Source organism: Linepithema humile, chromosome 1, assembly GCF_040581485.1.
Source record: "Linepithema humile isolate Giens D197 chromosome 1, Lhum_UNIL_v1.0, whole genome shotgun sequence".
NCBI lineage: Eukaryota > Metazoa > Arthropoda > Insecta > Hymenoptera > Formicidae > Linepithema > Linepithema humile.
In genome coordinates this window covers 31,322,248-31,345,693 of record NC_090128.1, presented here as the reverse complement: position 1 = coordinate 31,345,693, position 23,446 = coordinate 31,322,248, and the positions used below count along the sequence as shown (strand labels likewise).

At 34.1% G+C, this 23,446-nt stretch overlaps 4 protein-coding genes across 6 annotated transcripts; 2 read left to right on the top strand and 2 right to left on the bottom strand.

Moving 5' to 3' along the window:
• Positions 1–4,300: 4,300 nt before the first annotated feature.
• On the bottom strand, positions 4,301–7,768 carry Rbbp5 (retinoblastoma binding protein 5). Of its 2 annotated transcripts, none has more exons than XM_012380592.2 (7): positions 7,608–7,768; positions 6,688–6,713; positions 6,433–6,605; positions 5,964–6,192; positions 5,147–5,602; positions 4,621–5,029; positions 4,301–4,535 (listed from the first exon to the last, which is right to left on the bottom strand). In XM_012380592.2, the coding sequence occupies exons 1-7, from the start codon at positions 7,624–7,626 to the stop codon at positions 4,450–4,452; spliced, it is 1,398 nt and encodes a 465-aa protein (XP_012236015.1). In that variant the 5' UTR covers positions 7,627–7,768; the 3' UTR covers positions 4,301–4,449. The 2 variants fall into 2 exon arrangements, with proteins under 2 accessions (XP_012236015.1, XP_012236016.1); XM_012380593.2 differs by having other exon boundaries at positions 7,547–7,677.
• Positions 7,769–8,572: 804 nt separating this feature from the next.
• On the top strand, positions 8,573–16,360 carry LOC105680142 (uncharacterized). Its single transcript, XM_012380597.2, has 12 exons — positions 8,573–9,190; positions 9,350–10,212; positions 10,282–10,380; positions 10,510–10,650; positions 11,291–11,563; positions 11,648–11,922; positions 12,176–12,328; positions 12,409–12,594; positions 12,682–13,659; positions 13,742–13,933; positions 14,019–14,296; positions 14,391–16,360. Exons 1-12 carry the CDS (start codon positions 8,970–8,972, stop codon positions 15,856–15,858), a joined length of 5,127 nt encoding a protein of 1,708 aa, XP_012236020.1. The 5' UTR covers positions 8,573–8,969; the 3' UTR covers positions 15,859–16,360.
• LOC105680143 (uncharacterized) lies at positions 13,442–18,150 on the bottom strand. Its single transcript, XM_067347700.1, has 5 exons — positions 17,715–18,150; positions 17,217–17,398; positions 16,945–17,138; positions 16,636–16,888; positions 13,442–16,556 (listed from the first exon to the last, which is right to left on the bottom strand). The coding sequence occupies exons 1-5, from the start codon at positions 17,728–17,730 to the stop codon at positions 16,428–16,430; spliced, it is 774 nt and encodes a 257-aa protein (XP_067203801.1). The 5' UTR covers positions 17,731–18,150; the 3' UTR covers positions 13,442–16,427.
• Positions 18,146–23,046, top strand: Tfb1 (transcription factor B1). Of its 2 annotated transcripts, none has more exons than XM_012380599.2 (8): positions 18,146–18,313; positions 19,075–19,253; positions 19,499–19,700; positions 19,780–19,936; positions 20,016–20,558; positions 20,659–20,986; positions 21,094–21,269; positions 21,348–23,046. In XM_012380599.2, exons 2-8 carry the CDS (start codon positions 19,100–19,102, stop codon positions 21,468–21,470), a joined length of 1,683 nt encoding a protein of 560 aa, XP_012236022.1. In that variant the 5' UTR covers positions 18,146–18,313; positions 19,075–19,099; the 3' UTR covers positions 21,471–23,046. The 2 variants fall into 2 exon arrangements, with proteins under 2 accessions (XP_012236022.1, XP_012236024.1); XM_012380601.2 differs by lacking the exon at positions 18,146–18,313 and adding an exon at positions 18,322–18,477.
• Positions 23,047–23,446: the final 400 nt, after the last annotated feature.

Sequence of the window (23,446 nt, the reverse complement as noted above, 5' to 3'; positions counted from 1 at the left end):
ACGCATTAAGTAAATTACAATATATTATAAATAATACTTACCATTCGATGACGAAGTCCAGCCCGTCGAAGCTATTGCTCGGGTACGAGCAACGCAGCCACGCAGACTTTCCGTTCGCGCGTCTCACACGGGTCCTAGCCGACGTTGATACGGACCTGGAACGTGAGCGAACCGCCGCACGCGCTACGGCGCACGAGGCGTCAGAATTGATTCGCGCCTATAACAAAAAATACCGCGATGTCAGATTTAAGAAACCTTCAACTTATGAAGAAGGCGATTTAATATTAATTAGGAATACAAGGGCTAAACCCGGGGAAAACGCTAAATTAAAACCTAAATTTATCGGCCCGTATATAGTGGGCAAAAGTCTGGGCAATAACAGATATGTAATAAAAGATATACCTGGTTTTAATGTAAAGATGAAACCGCTGAACACGATTATGTCAAGCGAGCGGATGAAACCCTGGGCCAAACAGGTGCCCGACGCAGGAGGTCCTAAACAAAAAACGGACAGCCAGCACTAAATAAGTTGCGTTAGAATAAGTCGCGTTAGAATAAGTTGCGTTAGAATAAGTTGCGTTAAAATAAATTGCGTTAAATCAAGTTGCGTTAGAGTAAGATACGTTAGAATAAGTTGCGTTTAGTAACTAACAATTTTACTGTGATGTTAGTGAAAGAAACAATAAAAGTAAAATACAGGAATAGTTACCGGTACTGCATGATGTCACATGCACGTCACACACACGAGCTTCATCCAGAGTCTGCGTACTACAAATGGGACGTAGTACATTTGCAGAATGGCCGAGCTGTAAGTTATAGCTACGGTCGACCGATAGGAGGCGCAAATATGCACTAAGCGATACACAGGGTCGCAAGATATCGACTCTCGATAGATCGAGAGTTAACGGATCGATCTATGCGCGCGCCACCGGATCCGCCGAAGGATCGAGAACGATCCGGAATCTTCCCCAGGAGCAGGATTATCCGAAGAGAAATCCGGTAAAGCACTCTGTAAAGAACCGGCGATAGAGTCAGTCGCGTTTAGAGTCGTCGATAATTGTCGTGAGAATAGATTTAGTCGAGTCGAGCGATATGCAGTGTAAAATGTATTAAGGCAAAGTAATAAAGGCCATTCTTCTTTCTGGTAAAAGTGATTTATTCATACACCGCGTTTACATTATTATTGCTGTCGGTAGCCAATCGGAGCACGTGGTTTAAATTAATAAGGCTAACGGACATTTTGAACGAGAGAACTCAGTGCTCCGACCGTTACAAATTATTGCTAAAAAGACTAGCTGGATTCCTGTCCAACCGGGTCGAGCCGCTTGTCGATTAAAACTAGTCGGAGAACTTTCAACAGCGTCGAGTTGTCATGAATCATAAAGGTTCTAGATGGTTATGTCTATCTCATTTTTCGGTCCTAGTGAAACTAACTCGAACTTGAATTATCGTAAACACCCAAATAACATAGATCAAAAAATCATCGTAAAGAATCGTAATTCGATTACAACGCTAACTATATTCAGCCAAATATAAATATTATTGTTCGAGGACTCGGACCGAGATCTCGGATTGAGTTCTAGCATCGTGGACACAAGGCTTTAGTCCGTGGTGTCGCCTAAATGCCTTGATGGAAAGCTCCCACTGTGTTTATTTGTGTCTCATTAGTGGAAAACTACCATTATGTCGAACACTAGGCGCATTCAGCGGAACAAACCGCTCAGTAGCAATCGAACGTGATTGGCTCTTACTTTTACAGCCAACAAATCAGCAGCGTCATTCAGCGGAAAATCTAGTAACTTTGCTCAACTGTTGAGTCCACTGAATGCGGCCACTGTGTGATTTTGTGTCGCTTGTGTCTCTTGGGCCGGTATTCATAGTCCGTTCTTAAGGCCGGAGCACAGACTTTTACATAAAGCATAACGCATAAGCATAAGGAAATTGATTGGTCTATATATAAGCATAAGCAAATGTATAAGGAAATGGACCAATCAATTTCTTTATGCTTATGCGTTATGCTTTATGCAAAAGTCTGTGCTCCCGCCTTTTGGCCGGAGCACAGACTTTTGCATAAAGCATAACGCATAAGCATAAAGAAATTGATTGGTCCATTTCCTTATACATTTGCTTATGCTTATATATAGACCAATCAATTTCCTTATGCTTATGCGTTATGCTTTATGTAAAAGCTTGTGCTCTCGGCTTTTATATTCAAGATCGTCTTAAGCACGAACTTATATTCGCTCTCTTCGTCAGACACAATCTATGTGTGACGAAAAGAGCGAATATAAGTCCGTGCTTAGAACAATCTTATAGCGTTTTCGATTATACAGGATTTGAACGACCCAGGGTTGATCAATCACTATTTTACTATAAATGCAAGTCTTTCATTGGTGGAGAGGTTGCAATGACGTCATTAACCAACCCTGGGTCGTTCAAATCCTGTATAATCGAAAACGCTATTAAATATAAGAACGGACTATGAATACCGGCCTATGAATACTGCCCTGGGTGGAAAATTATCAATGTCTATAAACCACGGACTAAGGAATAGAAGGACGGTGCACAAGGGGTGCGTTCCACTTAACGCCCGCAACGCTCCTAGAATCATTTTATCCTCGTTTAACTTTCGATGAAAAACAAGGATAAAATGATCCTAGGAGCGTTGCGGGCGTTAAGTGGAACGCACCCAAAGTGGTCGCTCAAGATGGCCGCTCAAGAGCGCCAATATTGAATGACTTGTTATGTTTAATTAGGAAATAATGTACAATTAAAAGAAAATAACTATAATATGCAACAATAATACCAAATTTTAATGGCGTTTTTCATTGGAATTGCACTCGTGCAGTATTTCCATAAAAACAATGTTAAAATCTAAAATCTAAATTTATATTAAATCCTTCGTCCTTACAAAAATTTATCCATGCATTTCTTTGATCCGGATTTTTCGGAAACCTGTTTGTGAGTGAAAATTATTTAGTAATTATTGTGAATCTACAATTTCACAATACTATACATATAATTATAATCTCCAAAATAAAAATCTCGTTATTGTTGATAATACTAACCGATGAAACGTTATTCCATGATTTCGAGCTGCTGTTATGCCATGATTTGCTGCTGTTATGCCACAAGCTCTACAGTATACCATTTTGATCGTTTATTTCCATACACTGTTGCATAAAAGACTATACACTGCATATTAATGCATACGGCGTACGGTATGCCGCTTGCCGCTATGCTCGAGCATTCCCTCTCACTTTCAAAAAGTGGTCGCTCAAGATGGCTGCCATGACGTACATCCGTCCGCGGATTTACCTAGTCCTGGCTAGTATATGCTCCCTCCTGTTTCTTTTTACTCAATGGTATCATCTGATTTTACCCTCTCTCTCTCTCTCTCTAATACGCTTATCTACATCTATTTAACATGGCGGAACCAATAGGAATTGTTATGGGAAGCATAATAATTTGAAAAGGAATGAAATAAGAAAATTAATAATAATTAATATCAGTCTTTTTTTAGAAATTTTTAAATTGGAAAATAAAGAAAAACTAACTACTAATAATACTCAAAATAATAATATAATACTTATATTCTAATACATATACTTATGTATTCTATATCACAATCACATAGTAAATAAAACTCATTGTAAATAAAACTCTCTATAAACATTTTGTAACATTACTTAATTATAAAATGCATAGCCATTTTAAGTTTCTGTGCCAATTCTGATAGACAACACTCTGTCAACATTTATTATTGAGCGCTCAGAGATTTTTAGCATTTTAGCATTTTTTATTATGTTTATTTTAATTACTTAATTATTCTATACTTTTTTCATACTACATGGAATAAAATTAATGAGTTTTCTCTACAAAATAACGTTTGATTTATTTTATTCTGTTCATTCGTTGCTAAGTAATAGTAATTTATATACTTTAGACACTTTCCAATGGTCACTTTGTACATAAGCTCTATGTTCCTATTCAATTTCTTAAAGAATTAATCTTAAAGTTGGAAATGCAGACGTTTACGCTTTTAATTGTATCGTAACTGAGAAATTTACGACCATATGGATAAGACAATTGCCTATCTGGTGTTAGAAAAGGGAAGAAGTGTTCCAGTATAGAAAATTCGCTGTTCTGATCGGAAATGTTTCCGAATAGTTTTATAATAGCTGCTTAGAAAGCAATGACGTCATTGGATTGTCTCCGTCAATAAACAACTTGAATTTATATTAAAATAATAATTAATCACTCTTGGATCGATCCAAATATTTTCAATAAAAAAGCACTATAATTGTAATCAGTTGTATATTTGTCATACAACACATTTAATATTTATCAAAATTTATAGTGTCTTATACATAAGTTTTTATCATGTTATAAATAGTAAACAAATTTATTTTTTATTTTTATCCATATTATTTTATTTTATACATTAAATTATTTTCCTTTTCTATGTTCTAATCTTGGTCTTCCTTTCTTTGTAGTTGGTTTATCTTTTCCTTTGTTTAGTAAGGGATGAGTTTCTGTAAATTGTATCAATAATTATGTAAAAAAATATATATTGCTAACCAATTACTTTTAAACAGAGTCGTGCCGTTAATATATTACCATCAGTTGGCGCCCCTTGCAAATTTATTTCGTGTGAACGGTGTTTTTTCATCGGTGGTTCATGCGATGTTACTTGATTATCTTCAGAATCTTCTACATCTGGAGATATAGGTAAAAATTGAAGAGAACCAATATCTTCAGTTTCCTCGTCAGAACTACAAAATGCAGGAACTCTGTCGATTGCAGCAACATCAACTTCTATTTCTTCGTCTTGAGCCTCTTCTCCTTGCACTACAGACTTATCTTCATCGCTCAAATCAAATTCACTTTCCCTTTCCTCATATTCAACATTTTCATCCAATTCCTTGAAATCTGGTGCAAACGCAGACCAATTTTCTACTTGATTTTGCGCCCAAATAGAAACTACACCTGATGATATAGATGCGATAATTGGCCTTACTGGATGCCACTGTATTGTAAAGAAATATAGAATATTATATTATGAACGATTGAGTCAGAATGTATTTTTTTAATCAAAGATGCAAGAAATATTTTAGCAATATTTATAAATAAATAGTCTTCTTACCACAACATCGAGTAAAAGTTCGCCTTTAGTTCCATGTAAAATTTTCACCAAATTTCCGATACTTTTTTCCCATACGTACAATGCATGTTGTCTGGCCGATCCAGCGCACACATATTCTCCATCACCCGAGAAACAACATTTTTTCCACATTGTTTTATTTACAAGGTCTTGTAATTTTTGAATTGGCTCAGGTTCACCGTCCTTACCGCATGCTAATATTTCGGTACTGTCATATACGCGAATCACTCTATCAGATGTATTTACAAGAAAACCACAGCCTCGTCGTGCAAATTCTATACTCTTTACTGCTGTATTACTAGCAGTGCCTTGCGTTATTTTATAAGAAGCTTTCACAATTAATGTCTCTGCATCTAAAACTAAAACTCTACCACGAGCATTACCAGTATATACATAATCTCCACGTCGATCAAATGATGCTACTATGTTTAAGTCGCTCTAAAACAACATTACAATATTTTAATTAATATATTTTTATTCTAAGACAAATATTATTTTAGAATAAATTTCTAAATTATCTATTTATATAGAGTATAAAAAAACTCAATCAGTGAACTTTTTATAACATTATGCAGTAAAGCTGCAACTAAAAAGCAATAACTTTTGTGACATTTTGCTAATACAAAATTGATCTTAATGTCCAAAAAAATAAACAATTTTATATTTAATTTCTGTCAATTTTGAAACATTCTATATGTATACCTCTTTTTCAATCTTAAATCTTCAATCTTAAATAATTTCATTGTAAACAAATATCATATAAAATATTTCATTAATGCCATAATTATACATTACATACATCTTCATCAAGTGGTATAACTTTATGTGTTCCTTCGACATCAACCATAACTGCAGCATGACGCATTGGGCATACCAAAAACTTGTTGAGATTCCTTGGATGAAACTGCACTTTTAATATTGGAGAAGGAAATCTGTATTTCTGATCACATTCTCCAGATAGAACATCCCATATACATACATTATTATCCGTAGAAGCACTTAATAATTTATGACCATTCCTAGACCAACTAAAAATACAATTTGTTACTTTCTTATTTAGTATTTTATATTTGTTAGACACTATTCAATTTTATTATATAGCAATAATATACTATTGCTTTTATTATTAGATAAAATATAAAGTAATGGATGTAATTTTATTTAATTCTATCTACTTGATTGATACAATTGTAAGAACACACATACACACACACGTCTCTTTATGTATGCACATATATATATATATATATATAATCAACCTATCCTACCTTAATGAACACACAGGATGTACATGAGCACTAATAATTTTAGCTATACCACGAGTTAAAAAATCCCAAATTACAATTCTTCCATCATTGCAACCAACAGCAAGTAATGTTCCTCTCTTGTTAAACATACAAGTTACCGCAAGAGATATACAATCTAATGCACCGTCAAATTCCTACAGAATTAATAATTAAAAGTAGCACATTAAGCTCTATCATTTTATCAATAAGAGCATAATTATTATATAGAATACATACCTCTGGATAGTTTTGCCCAAAAGATTCTGTAAAAAGGTATAAATGTTGAAATGGAGTAAGTTATAAGATACATATTATAATATACTTATATCAGAATATAAACTTGAAAAATGTTAAAATTTAAAATAATTAGATTAAAAATTAAAAAAAAAAAGTTGTATTTTTTATTTACACAGCTGAAAAATGACAAATATAATAATCTATATAGAAAAGAAAAAAATATGATATGCAAATCAAAATCATTCTTTTAATTCTATATATTACATTATTCACTATATTTCAGATTAAATGCATCTTCACATAATCATGTTCCTTGATATGAATTGTGATCAAACAATCCAAAAGGATAGTATCATTGTTACTAAACTAATAAAATTTACATATATATTTTTGCATAAAAGTTAAAATCTGGACAAAGAGTGCTTAGGATATTTTACTATACTCAAAAATTATTCCTATTTGACTTCTACCTTAATATAAAATTTTCTGTCAACTTATCAGAATAAATCAGAATTGTTTACATATTGATATAATATAGCATTTGTTAATTGATATACTTTTTTTACATTTTGTAATTTATTTAGACATTATTTTACATTGACTTGATAATGTCAACTAGATTTGTTAACAACGCTAACCTTTTAAGATCTCATGTTTTAGTGATTATGAAAGATTATAAAACTTAGCAGCTTATCATTTTCAAGTAAAACTATTTTATAAAAGAAATACAATCTTTTGTCACATACAACATCAATTTATCTTCCTCCCTTTTTATCCTAAAGCACAAATTCTGCACAATTTTATGTAAAAATTTCAAGTAAATCAATAAGAAACATTTATTTATCTACAATTTTATTACCTATATTTTCTAAATTATATTTTATTATTGGTAATGCATCTCAAAACAATTATACATTTACCTAACAGTTCCAAATTCATCTTGACTACTTTTGACAATAACAACTTGTTATAAGCTTGTTCGTTTTAGCTGCACTGGGGCAGCTCTGGGTCTGCTCTAAACAAGATAATACAGGACAAACTATTTATCTGTCCTGTATTATCCTGTGTAGAGCAGACCCAGAGCAGCCCCAGTGTAGCTAAAACGAACAAACCCATTGTTTGTCTTTTCAGTGATACAAACTCGAAATCACTGGCTGTCACTGGCACTTATCACCAGTGATGCGCTGTCGTGGGATTTTTTCCCGTACGGAACCTCCGTGCGCATGCGTAAGCTGACGTCACAGCTAGACGTCGGCTGCTACCACAGATGTATCTAGGGGTGCGTTCCACTTAATGGCCGGAGCACAGACTTTTGCATAAAGCATAACGCATAAGCATAAGGAAATTGATTGGTCCATTTCCTTATGCATTTGCTTATGCTTAAGCCGAGAGCACAAGCTTTTACATAAAGCATAACGCATAAGCATAAGGAAATTGATTGGTCTATATATAAGCATAAGCAAATGCATAAGGAAATGGACCAATCAATTTCCTTATGCTTATGCGTTATGCTTTATGCAAAAGTCTGTGCTCCAGCCATTATATATAGACCAATCAATTTCCTTATGCTTATGCGTTATGCTTTATGTAAATGGCCGGAGCACAGACTTTTGGCCGGAGCACAGACTTTTGCATAAAGCATAACGCATAAGCATAAGGAAATTGATTGGTCCATTTCCTTATGCATTTGCTTATGCTTATATATAGACCAATCAATTTCCTTATGCTTATGCGTTATGCTTTATGTAAAAGCTTGTGCTCTCGGCTTTTTGCATAAAGCATAACGCATAAGCATAAGGAAATTGATTGGTCCATTTCCTTATGCATTTGCTTATGCTTATATATAGACCAATCAATTTCCTTATGCTTATGCGTTATGCTTTATGTAAAAGCTTGTGCTCTCGGCTAAAAGCTTGTGCTCTCGGCTTTATGCTTTATGTAAAAGCTTGTGCTCTCGGCTTTAAGCCCCACAAATTTATCTATCTCAAGCTCGCTATTCGCCAACGTACGTAGCATGGCAGTGCCCATTCCAATATATATATAGTTCAGTGTTTGCAGTTGTCGTAAGTCCGCCTTTTGGAATCTCGGCATCCGTCATAGTCTTGTGCTTACTTGTAATGTGATCATTTGTCATGTTGTATACGCGTGGTGTGTGTAGTTTGTTCGGCGTGCCTTTAACCTAAGATCGATGACAGATATGTAAAACGATATTGTGTTAAATAAACTGAAGGGCCGAAGATTCTTTTAAATTAAACAAAAAAAAAACAAAAACGAAAAAGAGGATGCGTGAAGCGTCTAGCGCAGGAGAAGTGTGTCTCACGCAAAAGAAATGGGTAAGAGCAAATTTTCCACTGCCGTGCAAATCTCTGCCGCCGTCGGTCGAGGGCAAAACTCACGGCACTCTGAAGCTCGTTATCGATAAGGTGCTCTGGACTAGGAGAAGCCCTGGCAATGTCACGGTAATAGCTTCCTGGTGGGGCGAGCGTGACAGCGCGTATTTCAGGTAACTTGTTTAAGCTTGTAAAATGACTTTTTGCACTAAAATATACGAAAAAAGTAAAATTACATTTATAAAAAAATTTTTATTAATGACTAGATTAATCTATTATCTTTTTGCAATTGTTTGTCTTATGTATAAATATTTTCATGTTTCTTTTCTTAGGCCAATAGATATTATGACACATGTAGTAAGAAAGAACGATGATACAACGGTGATATATCCTATAAAAACTAGTGCCACACTTTTTGAAGAATATATCAAGAAATGTGAAACAATAGAACTGTTAGTTGTGCTAGAAAAAACTCAGGAGGTTATTGGCATAGGGCATATAAAAGAATTATCTCAGTTATTTACATATAAACCTTATTCTCAAATTATTCCTATATTAAATAACAGTAACAACAGAATTGGGAAAATACACGTTTGTTTATACTTAACATATTTAACAAAGTTTTCAATTACACAGATGAAAGAGCAAACAGATAACAATATTCTTACTGTTGATAATTCACAACCCTGCAAGAATATGGATAACATTGAAAAGAAAGATTCTATAAAATGTGCAAATGTTGATAGACCTATCATTACAACTAAACAATCAGAAATGCAAAAGATGATACATACTGAAACATTAACAGACAAGCTAGCTGAAATTTCTGAGATTGTTGCTCGAGCACAGCAGCTTAGAGAAAAGGTATCCAAAGAGACTTATAATGAAGATTTTTTAGATCTGAGTGATAATTCTATGAGCCCTGAACTATATCTTTATACCGCAAGAGAAAATAAGGCTAAACTTTATGAATATATGTTAGGGAAGGAAATGACTTTTTCAGAAAAAGAGAAAGCCTTGAATTTGTTGAGATTAATATCTCCAACTTCAAGTTTAATAGATCTAGCATCTAAAACAATTACAACTGATAAAAATGATAATGTAGAAACTAGAGAGGATAAAAATTTCTCTGCCAAATCAAACAATCCTGTAGAAAAGGCAATGTATAGGAAAATGATCTACACGGAGTCGAAAGGTTAGTAAAGTAATAGATTAAATTAAAATTTGTATAGCTCATATCAATAAATTATTTATTACATTACAGAGATAGATCTTTTAGAATATGTAAATAGTATGAGAATTTACATTGGATCCTTTATGCTAACTTCTGCAGGATACAGACACATAAAACATTATTTACCATGTATGTAAATTTAATTTTTCTCCTGTCACTTATATATCATAAAAATACACTTATTAATATACTTTTATAAATATTTTGTAAACTCCTCATACATTCGATTTCGATAAATAACATATCTTTTAAGCACAGGTTTGGCACATTCAAATTCAATAATATATTTTGTCCAATTTGATACAAAGTTTGGATCTGCACGGCAAAAAAATATAAAATCTGATAAAGAAGCTAAGTTCATAAGAATATATGCTAAAAAAGAACAAAAAATAGGAACAGGTAAAAATTTACATTGCTATTAGAAAGTAAATTTATATGCAATAATATGATTTAGTTAAAATATATGAGGTGCTGTCCAAAAATTCTCGGAATGTAATTATAAAAAAACAATTTACTTGCCTAAGTCTTCCATGTCTTTTAAACCAATTTTTATAACATTTTAAATGCCCCCCCCCCCCCTCAGCATTGAAAAAAATCTTAGAAATTCTTTTGTAACAACATATAACATTAATATTAACATTACTGATTTGAATCTCTACAAATCTTCCATGTCAAATCTTTGCTTCTTTAACATTTGGAAAATGGCAGTTGTCTAATCACTACTTGATTTAATTAATGGCAATTTCTATCTCTTTTCCAAAATAAAAATCAAGTTGAAGAGATGAAGATTTGACACGGTTGAAAAAATCCAAATAGCAGATTATATTCCAATGATATACCAATATAAAAAGTTTTTAAAGTCTTTTTAAGCAGAAATAATGGAATTGTATATTGTTTCAAAGGGATTATTTTGAGAAGTTTAGAATTTCAGCGCTCTGAGTCAATATTTTTTAGCAAACATTTCAGAAATTCTTGGGTAGTACCTCTGACAATAACACAATATTTAACAAGATGATATATTGTTTTACGATTTTTACAGTGATTGAATTTGGCTCTGAAGGTACTTGCAGTATACCAAGACATATTTTAAATAGAGATTTTCCTTTAAGATTCAAAATATTTGTCCAGCGTGTTAATCAGAATCCAAGCGAATTGGGACGTGGACATTTGAATATTGTTCGTATTGCACGTGCCAAAAACTTAAGTCTTACTTTAGGTATACCTATCAGCGGCACTGGTATAAAAAAAGGTACATTAAATGTTAAAGCAGAATTAGGCTGTCATTCTCGCTTTGGACGAGAGTTTGTTCAAAGTAAGTATAATATTGACATATAATTATATTAAGTAGCTATATAATTTTATTGGATATTTAATAAATTTGTTTTATATGTATCAGATACTGTAATGTCTGCAAAAGAAAATATCCCTGTTTTGGAAATAAAATCCCATGGAAACACAAATAGCAATAAATACAAAAGTGCAACAGGAACTCATTCCTCCAAATCTAGTAACAGAGTCTCATCTGCCTCTGCCAGACGAATTGAGTGTTTAACCAATAAAAATGGTGATAAGGATTCATTTGCTACAAAAGATATGGCAGAGCACCAAGAACGAAGCTTAGATAATAAAAAGATTGATACAAGTAATCCAGAAAGTGCTACTGAAGATAAGGTATCTTTAAGTGACATTGATTAGAACCCAGATGAGATCATAACGCTGTGCATCACTTGTGTATGTGAACACTACATAAGGAGATTATAATAAAGAGTAAATTAATCGTAGCTTTTTACATCTTGCTCAGCGCAAATGATCAAACAGAGCCTTGCTTTACAGTTCTTATCCGGGCTCTAAAACCATACAAAATATATGTTAAATTCTAAATAAATATTTTATTAAATGTCTTTTTACTTGTATTTGGTTTAAGGTTTTACTTTATGGTTTGATACATGTGTCAGAGGGGAAAGACTTATCAGAATCTAACACCTATCTAATATGTAGAGCGTTTTGGCGAGAGGGCAAAGCAATAAGTCAAGTGCAATGCAGTCGTTCAGGAAATCCATGCTACAATTTCTCTCAAGTAAATGTTCCTCTTTTCATCGTTTACCAAAGTATTTCAATTAAGCGAACGTGAGCTTTACGTTAAAAAATTTGTTGCAGTTAGTACCTTTAATTTACGGTACAGATCTTTTAGAAAGAATCAGAGATAATTACATAATCATAGAAGTATACAGTCGAAAGAAACAAGGAACAGATAACCTGTTAGGAATTGCAAAACTACCTGTGCATGAGTTATATATTGCATACAAAGATCTACTTATTTTACCCGTTCATTTGTTGTCGAAGGTAATTATAATTATACATTTAACTTTTTTATATTTAGGATTTAACATTTTAATTGGTTATATAATATTTGTTTTTTTTTTTCGACAGGATCCTATAATAGGCGTGGACGATTGGGTTAGCATTAACGATCCAGTAAGCGGAATACGTTGCGGAGAACTGCTTGCGCTGGTCGCGCTCGGTACTGCAGAGCAAATTGCATATCTAGAAATGACAAGAAATCTAAGAATATACAACTATCATTGTCGAGTACCTGAAAATACGAAATATGCGGTAGATGATGAAGAAAGTTCATACCGCAATATTCTTGAGGTGCCAAACCTCAGTTCAGAGCAATCCACTCATAATAATCATCTCGTTTATCACATTTATAATACGGCCGAGCGAGATTGGACTTCTGTTGATTACAAAACTCAAGAAAGTCAAACGGACATTTCAAGTCTTAAAGATGCGAGGCCGCAAGAATCAGCACAAGAAGTTATATCTTCGGAACGTTTAGGTTTACATGCCTTAGTTGATCGTTTAGCAAATGCGTTACATAATAATAAAACTAAAATCGACCAGTCAGCTCAAACAGAAACAAATCAAGTGAATGAAGGAGATAGAGAAGAGTTACGCCTAAATACTTTGAAAATGTTTACTGATGATAGTGACAGTTGTAGTCCGAGAAATGATTTTCAATTGCCTACCGAAATGTACAGAAGTGTCGGTGTCGGGGCGGAGTTTGATGAAGAATTGGATCAACAACAAATTAACGCTTACGATAATTGTCCCAACTCAGTTATAACGGAAGGAAATGCAGAAAGAGAGGAAACAAATACTAATTGCGATAGTTCTTTTTTCCGATCCGTCGTAGAAATTGAATGCGGGCTACATTTGCCAGAGATTGAAGGAGAGAATGAAGCAACAGAACCAAGTACATACGTGACCTTTCAAGATTTAACTCATAAAGTTGATCCCGGCGATCATTTAAATTCATTCAGAGCCACAAATGTTTTTACACGTAGTTGTAATCCAAAATGGAATTGGATATGCGAGGCAAAGCTACCAACAGACTTGCTTTTAAATGTATGCAACTTTATATTTAACTTTACTTTTTTTGCAGAGACACTTAATATGTGCTCTAGTAATATCTTGTATATCTTTTCAGAATCAGAAAAGATTGATCCTCAAAGTGTGGCATTTGATCGATCCAGATACGTCTGCAGAGATAAATTTAGAAAAAGACATTATGATTGGATTTGCCGCTGTCGATCTCTCAATTTTAATGGCTGGATTTACCGCGGTATCCGGATGGTTTGATATAATGGATTTTACCGAAAAACGCAATGGACAAATTAAAGTAAATTTCTGCGATAATTCCGAATTCGATATTCAGTTGAATATCTCGCTTATATATTTTAATATATTTTTTAATCTGCTTTTAGATAAGTATAACACCTCTGGATGTGCCATTAGGAAAAATTATACCAACTGGCGCTATTAATTTACCAAATCTGTGCAATTTACTGCAGATAAACTGGCAACATTCGCACGATGCACCTCACAACAATGTGGAATCAAGTAACGCGCATCAAAATGTTATCGCGTATACAAGTCATAAAGACAGATGTATGCAAAGTGAAGAAAAGACAAATAATTCTATAGTTGATATTGGTCATGGCTTAAAAGATGTTTCTATGTCTTTCCTATCATCATCTTTGAAGTAAGTGATACTTATGATTGTCTTCATTTTATTTCTGATTTTATTCAGTCATTTTTTTATACAGATCTTTAAATATGATCGACATATGTTGCAGGCAAAAATTAACTGAGCTAGACCATATCACAAAACGTTTGCAGTCGCGTCTACATGATGTCACCAATACGGCTTTTGAGAACGAATTTGACAATGATTTTGACATGATTTTAACTGAGCCGAATAGTGATAATGAAAACAATGACGATAAAAATGGCGAGATTACAGCGCCGCAGAGTTATACAGTTTTCGCATATTCTGCCAATGAAAAATCGCAAGTGCCGAATCAATGTGAAACAGAGAGCGATCGGAATGTTGTAAATGACGAAGGGCCAGCTTCCTCCGTTGTGAGCAGCAATTATGATTCACACCTCGAACCGGCATCTAATCACAGTAGGGCTGTAAGTTCCGAAGCAACCGACACTGGATATTACTCGAATTCCAACACACGTCTCAGCCAACAGTCTGGCTATTATCATAATCAATATAAAAATCTACACAGTTTGACTCGTAACTTTTTATCAAATAATAGCGCAGAGTATCCGGCACGAGGTACGAAAACACACATAAATCATCTGCTTGACAAACTTTCCTTAGACTTACCGCCTAAGCCGCTTTCTACAACACCAACCATACCAATGAGGAAAAACATTCTGGAATTATTCGCAAATTTGCGAAATCATAAGAATAATTCGCAAGACCAACACAAGAGCACTCGTGGCGCCAACACTTGTTCAGTGCCCACTCAAACCGATAACACGAACGAACAACAGACTCACTCTCTTACGACAAATCTTACGATCTCCGATACAACCATCAGCGAGAGTATTCTCAAATCGTCCGAAGAATCGCAACCTTACAGTAGAATATCGACGGTGATACGAGAAGAATTAGTCGCGGAAGAAAACAGTGACAGTTCGAACTGTGACGAACTAACGACATATCTGATTACTTCCAACATACGTCACATGGATTTGGACTGTATATTCAATCCGCTTCTCTATCAACATTTCTTACCGGATTTGCAAGTTTTATCCGCCGCATCGCCGGAAGGAGAAGCTGCGGAACAACTGGACAATCGATACGCGAGAAGTTTCGGTACACGCAATCACTCGGCGAAGAACGACGCTCTATCTCAAGCCGAAACGAAAAATTCGAACGTATTAGAATCCGAAAAAAATGGAACGAATTCTATTTCTGGAATTACGGAACTTTTTCAGTCGACACCTTCTGTATCGGGAAATGTCGACGGTAGTATCGATGTAACCGTTATTCACAAATCTGGTAACGACGATTTAATGTCGGGCAATAGCGCGAAATTGACTGTTGCCGCATCATGTGACAAATCGTCAGCACAGCAAGCCGATACCGAGAAGAATCATTGCTCTATCGAGCCTAAGTTACTAGCTGAATTATCTGCAGTGCCGAGGCAAGCGCCCGAAGGTGGCAATCCTGTGGAAGAAGCTAAGACGTCGGTTATAACGAAGCGACAGCGAAGTGGTACCCAAGTCACATCAACAGATAGCTAAAACTTTTGTATATACATTCTTCATAATTACGTGGTGATGAACTTTAAGCTAATAAGTATTAAAATGTTGGTGTGGAATATTTTACTTGACTCATCATTGGAGCTCATATATATACTCGTGATATTTTTCTGCTTGAAAATCCATTTGAAGTGTTGTGTTTCAACTAACTGGCATTGATATTTTTTTTCATTGAAAAAAATATCTCAGTTCTATCTTAGAACTTCTATCGACTGATGAACATGTATACGTAATAATAATATCAACTATTGACGTCAAATTAATATTTAGAATACTTAAACTACTATATGTATTAATTGAAGTATTTACTATACACACCCACATACACACACACACACACACACGCACACACCACACGCGCGCGATATGCACATATTTTTGTATAATCTTTGTGTGTATATAGTGCCTAAATAGACACTGGTTTACGCGGATAGATATTGTATAAATATTGACTAAGAATGAAATAAAGCTAATCTATGTAAAACTTTCATATTTGATACAACGGCAAGAGAATAGTATTAAAGATTGAAAAACCTGTTTTAATTTGACTTCTAATCTTTCAAATAAGCTGAGAGGTAAGTCTCTCTTCTCATCCATTGTTTGACCACAGTGGGATGCATCAGCCATATCTTTGCGTCAGTACCTTCATGAATGTGAATACCTGAGCAATCTCTTACTTTCTACAGAATATATCATAATCGTCATATATTTAGATACAAATAAAACATAAGAATTTAAATTAACTCTATAAAAACTTACGCGGAATAACTCCAGTTCTTTTTTCTTAAATCTTACTTGTTTTTGAAACTCTTTTGTCATACACATTCTGCACAAGAAGATTTTATTGTTCAAGTGCCAGTAATCTCCTACTGGTGTTTTAGCACATATCTTGCAAGTATCTGTATTGCGACTGCAACACTTAAAATCAACGCCAAGTTGCATTTTAACTTTGCCACCAAAACTGTGTTCAAACTTAATGCCTTTCATTTCTTTGCTGACATATAATCCAGGTCTAAAATAAAATTGTCGTTACTTTACAGAAGCTTTCACAAAGCGCAAAATTTTTACCCTGGATTTTTGTTAATATCGAAAGTTTTACGCTTGCTGGTAGATGCAAACGGATATTTTTGCGATTTAACGTGCTTAGGAAAGGAAAAAACGTTATAATCAGATGGTGATGGATAATCCTCCACATGGGCGACAGATTTGGCGAATTGGGCGAGGCCGCTGTAGCCTTTTTTACTGATACTATGAGAGCATGGCTACTAAAAGAGATTAAATGAATATAATTACGCATACTAGCGTTAAAAAAAGCAATTACTTAACATAAAAGTTTGTACCTTGGTTTTGATAGCATTAAACGATTCCAGGATATTGTAGAAACTAGGTCCTATATTGGGATAATCGTCTAAAGTATAGTATCTCATGAAAGAATTCATACCCTTTCTAGAGGTGTCGCGTGATTGTCCAGAACCGAAGCACAATCGTTGTTGCTTCGGTTTCCGCAGCACATATTCAAAATCTGTATTAATAGAAAACAAGTGTTTAATTCAAGCATTCCGAAAGTATTCCAAAATTGTACGTACTGTCTGAACAAATCCACATTGTTATCAACAGTAATATAATTAAATAATAAATTACATAGGTAGGATTCGGTAGAACTACTTACACTTAAGTTACTATGGTAACCTTAACATCGATCTAACATTTATGCTATCAAGATTATTACAGTCATATATATTTATTAATATTTTTAAAATAAAAAACTTGTTTGACGTTTACCCACACGTGCATTAAGAAATACATTTTCTTATCATGGTAAATATTTATATTCGTACCTTCCACGGAATCCATAGATCAAATTATTTCAATGTGCTTTGCTGGACAAATATATTACAAAAAAAGTAATTAATGCGGATATTTCTCGATCCAAATTCTGCCGAAAGACTTCCAAAATTATTTCAATCAATATATTCGTACATCTCTTCCTGTTTGGAAGCCAAATTGTAATTTTGCGCGCGTTAGCGCCCTCGCACGACGGAGCACGCTCACATTCAATTACGCGGCTGGCGCCAATGGTATTCTGCTCAGTATCATTACTCTGAAAATTGAAAATTATTTCCGCAGAAATATGCTTATCCGTTTTTACTTCTAAATACACAAAATAACATATTTTACACATACCAGTGTGTTTAACATGCACTGAATATCGAATGGAGAATGATATGTGAGTGCTGGTACAGGAAGCGGTGACAACGCCGTCACTTGAGTAACATAGTGCCGTCAGTCGCCGCAGGTCGATGGTGTTGTTCGTACCGACGGTCCGTCCGTAGCCGTGCTCGTCTCGCGATGCGTCCACCGACGTATGTTTCTGCACATGGCCGTGCCGCCCGACAGGCCTCTACGTTGCTCCGCGGCTTTTGGCGACTCGCCACCGGTAAATGCACGCTTTCTCGTCGTATTTCGGCACTCGTGTACGGGAAACACGCGTTTCTAGTGCTGAAACGTGCCAAAAGTTGATTTTCGTGGCATTTGAAGCACTTAATTGACGAAAAACGAGATTTACGAGATCCACTACGGCGCGCTGCATACATAGTCTCGGTATTGGCGCCGCAACGCGAATTACCATTTCCTTGTTGTTAAAGAATGTTTCTTCCCTTTGTGACGTACCGTTTTTTATGTTTTTTACTGAAAAAATTATCGAAAGTAATTGGGCGCCGAATAATCATTGCATGATATTCAAGGACGTCGTGTGGAGTAACTTGAGCTCTCTATATAGAACTATACATACTGCTTTTTTACTCGATAACGTAATATTCGTAGAGATTCCCTAATCGTCTTTTGCATGGAAAGTGTTTACGATCACAATATCTCGATTTAGTGTTTTATAAATGTGTCTGTCTCTCTGTAACAGTCATGAAGAAAATTATTTTTTTGGTTAAATTAAATCTATAGTACAGTTGAATCTATGTATAATTACAATTTATCTATTTTAATTGGAAACATTATAACTTATTTTAATTAGATAAACTGTAATTGTGTGCATAGTTTTTCTGATTAAAATATGTTATTCATACATTTTTTACATTAGTGTAAAAGTTTTTCTAAAATAATATTTATGTATATATGTGTACGAGCACATATATGTATTATTTTTAACCTAATCTCTTTATAAAAAATTATGTTTATTACTTTTAGAATTATACTGCACTTTACATCCACCATGACCACATCATCAGAAGATGTTTTGATGCAAGTGAGCCAAGTGCGTTTTAAGAAGGGAGATGGCACGTTATATGTGATGAATGAACGAATAGCATGGATGCTTGATAACAGGGATACTGTATCTGTCAGCCATAAATACGCTGACATTAAATGTAAGATTTTAAGGAATTGTGTACATAATAATATTAGTCTTATCACAAAGCATTATTTTATACACTATTAATTTATTATTTTTTAAATGATTTATTATTACTTTGTTACTTTATTATTACTACATTAGTTTTTTAACAACTCGTGTGTTATTTATATCGTATTATTTAATAAAATATATATATAAATGTATGAAACAAAGCAAATATATGAATTTATTGATGTGACTAAATTTTTTTCTTTACAGTGCAAAAGATATCACCAGAGGGAAAGTCAAAGATACAACTACAAGTGGTATTACATGATGGAACATCATCTACATTTCACTTTGTAAATAAAAATGGACAAGAAGCGCAAATTAAAGATCGTGATGATGTAAAGGAATTATTGCAACAATTACTACCAAAATTTAAGAGAAAGGTTAATAAAGAGTTAGAAGAGAAAAATAGGTAAAATTATCGAAATGTTTCTCTTTTATCTAGAAATGCCACGTCAAGTAATTTGTTAATTGCAAATTGTATTTTTCAGAACTCTTCAAGAACATCCAATGCTGCTTCAATTATATCGTGACCTAGTTATCACGCAAGTTATATCATCTGAGGAATTCTGGTCACAACATGCTGCAGAATATACACAAGCGAAAAAAATTCAACGTCAGGAAATTGGTGTTAATAGCGCGTTTCTGGTAGGATATTTTTTATTACATTTTTGTTTAAAATATAAATGACTAGGATTACAAATAACAGACTGGTTCAACTTTTTAGGCGGATATTAAACCACAAACTGATGGCTGCAATGGATTAAAATACAATTTAACTGTCGATGTAATAGAATGTATATTTAAAACTTACCCAGCTGTTAAGAGGAAACATCAGGAAAATGTGCCTCACAAGATATCAGAGTCCGATTTCTGGACAAAATTCTTTCAGTCGCATTATTTTCACAGAGATCGTATTAATGCTGGGACCAAGGATCTTTTTACCGAATGTGCCAAAATAGATGATCAAGAATTAAAGAAGGACCTTCAGTCTGGGATAAATGATCCATTGGTGGATATCACTTCTTTCGAGGATCAGTCACTGGATGAGAATTATGGGAGTGGATGTAGCAAATCTGATAAAGCCTCAGGAAATATTGTTCATCAAAGCATGATCAAGAGATTTAATCAGCATAGCATTATGGTCATGAAAGCCAGCACTGCCAAACAGTCTATGCAAAGCAATCAACCACAGTTAAATGGATCTACACCATCTGCAAGTAATAAAGTTGCAAATAACGAACCAGATGATGGACCAAAGACTAAAAAGGTATATATATATATTTTGTATTATTTTGTGTATTTATATCTTGCGCTATATATATAATATCAAAAATAATTTATTTTACGCATTTCAATACTCTTTACAGCGTAGAATACAAGAAAAGATAACTTACGATGATCTCGACACGAGCTGTGACATAAATACAAATAACGGAGCACCATTGAACCTAACGCATGTAGATAGATATTTGCACGGACCTGTACCAGGATATGGAGACACAGAACCGACTTCTGAAGAACTACTCATTACATTAAGTCACTTAAAAAGGGAGGCTTATGGATGGATATCCGGTAACGCATTGCCACGGCAAGCAGCAACATCCTTAGTTAGTCCTGCTGCAGCAGTATCGGCTTTAGGTGAACTAACACCTGGTGGATCCTTGATGAAAGGTTTCCGAGAAGAAAGTCTTGGACGTAAGTGTACATAATCTAATTAAATAAAAAACATGTATTAGATATATTATTATTTATTTTTTAATCAATATGGAACCAAATGTAATATATTTAAATTGTTTAAATAGAATTAATACCAAAGGATTTGGAGAAGGACTTACGTAATGTATATGTGTGCGCGTGTGAATTATTGAGGCACTTTTGGCGAAGCTTTCCTCCGACAACACTACAGCTCGAGGAAAAAGCGATCAGAATGCATGAAGCTTTGCATAGATTCCATTCCGCTAAACTAAAGCCTTTTGAAGTAAGCATATTACGTGTTGATCTCAAAACCTCTTTATTGCCTTTTATGAATTTTGATGTCACACAAGTCTCATTTTAGGATCGTGTGCAAAGAGAATTTTCTGCAGTTAGTCAGCATTTGACAAGCCATCTCAATCAATTGTTAAACACTGCATACAGGAAGTTTGCAGTGTGGCAACAACGGAAGATGCAAATGAGGTAGCCGTTCATAAAAATCCCTTAAAAAAGATAAAACAGAAACGTAAATGAAACGAAGCAATATTGATAACATATTGCATTTTGTAACGTTACCGTAATTAAATATTAATATGGATGTATTTTACGAAAAAGGGAAAAAAACCAAAGCTATGCCGGGTTATGTGTCCTGTGCTGCCACATATTGTTTATTTATTATTACTTTTAGACATGTTTATAACTTTTTCGAAACGCCCTTGCAAATTCATTATTCGAATTTAATCGCAGTCGATAATACGTCACTTTGCAACTATTTTCATAATATGTAGTTTATAGCTTATTTATTTACTTCAATAGTGGACGTACGGTTCTATACAGTATGTTTGAATGAAAGGAGAGAGAAAGAGAGAGCGAGAGAACAAGAGCGCATATATTTAAAAACGCACGAATATTCTAAAACTATCTCCCTATGCTCTGTGAAATAATGGATTTGTGAATCTTTATTGTGAAAAAAATAGTAGTTGCATATAATTACCCAGTGTCTATGATATGCAACTATTCTAGATCAATAAGAGTTGTGAATGAGACGGGCGACTGCAAATATTGTACGATATCAAAATAACTGTGATACCGTCACTGTAGTCAATCTTATTAATATATTTTTTCGCGCTTCTCGGTAACTCTTTCATGATTACAATTTATATGAATTATATTGTTCTATTGGCACGCATGGAACAGATTTGTGATTCTTTAATCATGTATTTTTTGATTTCCTTACTTCTGTAATAAACAAAACTTGAAATAACTTCTTATTGCGATCAAGTCGATGTACTTTGTAAATTGGAATCTCTACGTCTCGAAAGTGTGAAAAATGAAAATTATCTCGAAGACTTGGAAGGTCTCCAAGTCTCATTGTCTATTTCATTAAGGACAGTGGCATTGGTATACTTTGTATGATATCTGCGATATACTCAACTAAGTGTCTTAATTGTTGAATCCTATTTTTCCCTCGTACTACTGAGTAAGGCGATTTCGCGTGGTTTCATAAGCTGCCTACTCGGTCTTTACTGTAGCAATAATCTGGCAGTTGTAAAAATATAGATGGTATCTCAATCACAGTAACTATACTCGCGCGTTACGCTATTATAATTATTACTAGGATAATTATTTATATATACAGGGTGATTCAAAATAACCTGATGTCCTTGCAATGCCATATTCTTGAGCGAATTCTGAGACAATTTTTCCTTTTACAAAATTTTGTCCGAAGCTTAGTTTTCGAGTTATAATTGAAAATAATTTGCCACTTACGAGTCCGATACAACGGACAGGCAGGGACGGTGCAATGCGTCATGAGACGACAGTAAACACTTGACAGTCTCATTATACATTGCGCGTCCCTGCCTGCCCGTTGTATCGAACTCGTAAGTTGCTACCTATTTTCAATTATAACTCGAAAACTAAGCTTCGGACAAAATTTTGTAAAAGGAAAAATCGTCTCAGAATTCGCTCAAGAATATGGCATTGCAAGGACATCAGGTTATTTTGAATCACCCTGTATATATATTCTTACATTATGATTATAATAAATGTTATTATTGTGATTACGAATTTTTAATATTACATCCTAATCTATTTCGTCCCGCTTTTTCATTTTTATATTTATTTAAAAATATTCTGCACATGCTTATTTAAAATAAAGATACTTTCTGCATTTTAAATAATCTCGGTCATAAAGAACTTTGTGAAGTAACTAGAAAAGTACACACACTCGATTTAATAATCAACAGGTTGCCGGTGTTTTCGATTTGGATTGGTGTATTCTGTCTATTTTTATTCAACGGCTACGTTTTCAAGCAACACAAGTGATTGAATGAACGCTCATTACACGGAAAGTTGTTTCTAAATAATTTAGCGTCATATAACAATAACAATATTGTAGAAGAAGAATAAAAAGTAATATATGAAATATTTAGTTGAATTGCTCAAGCAATTATAATTATT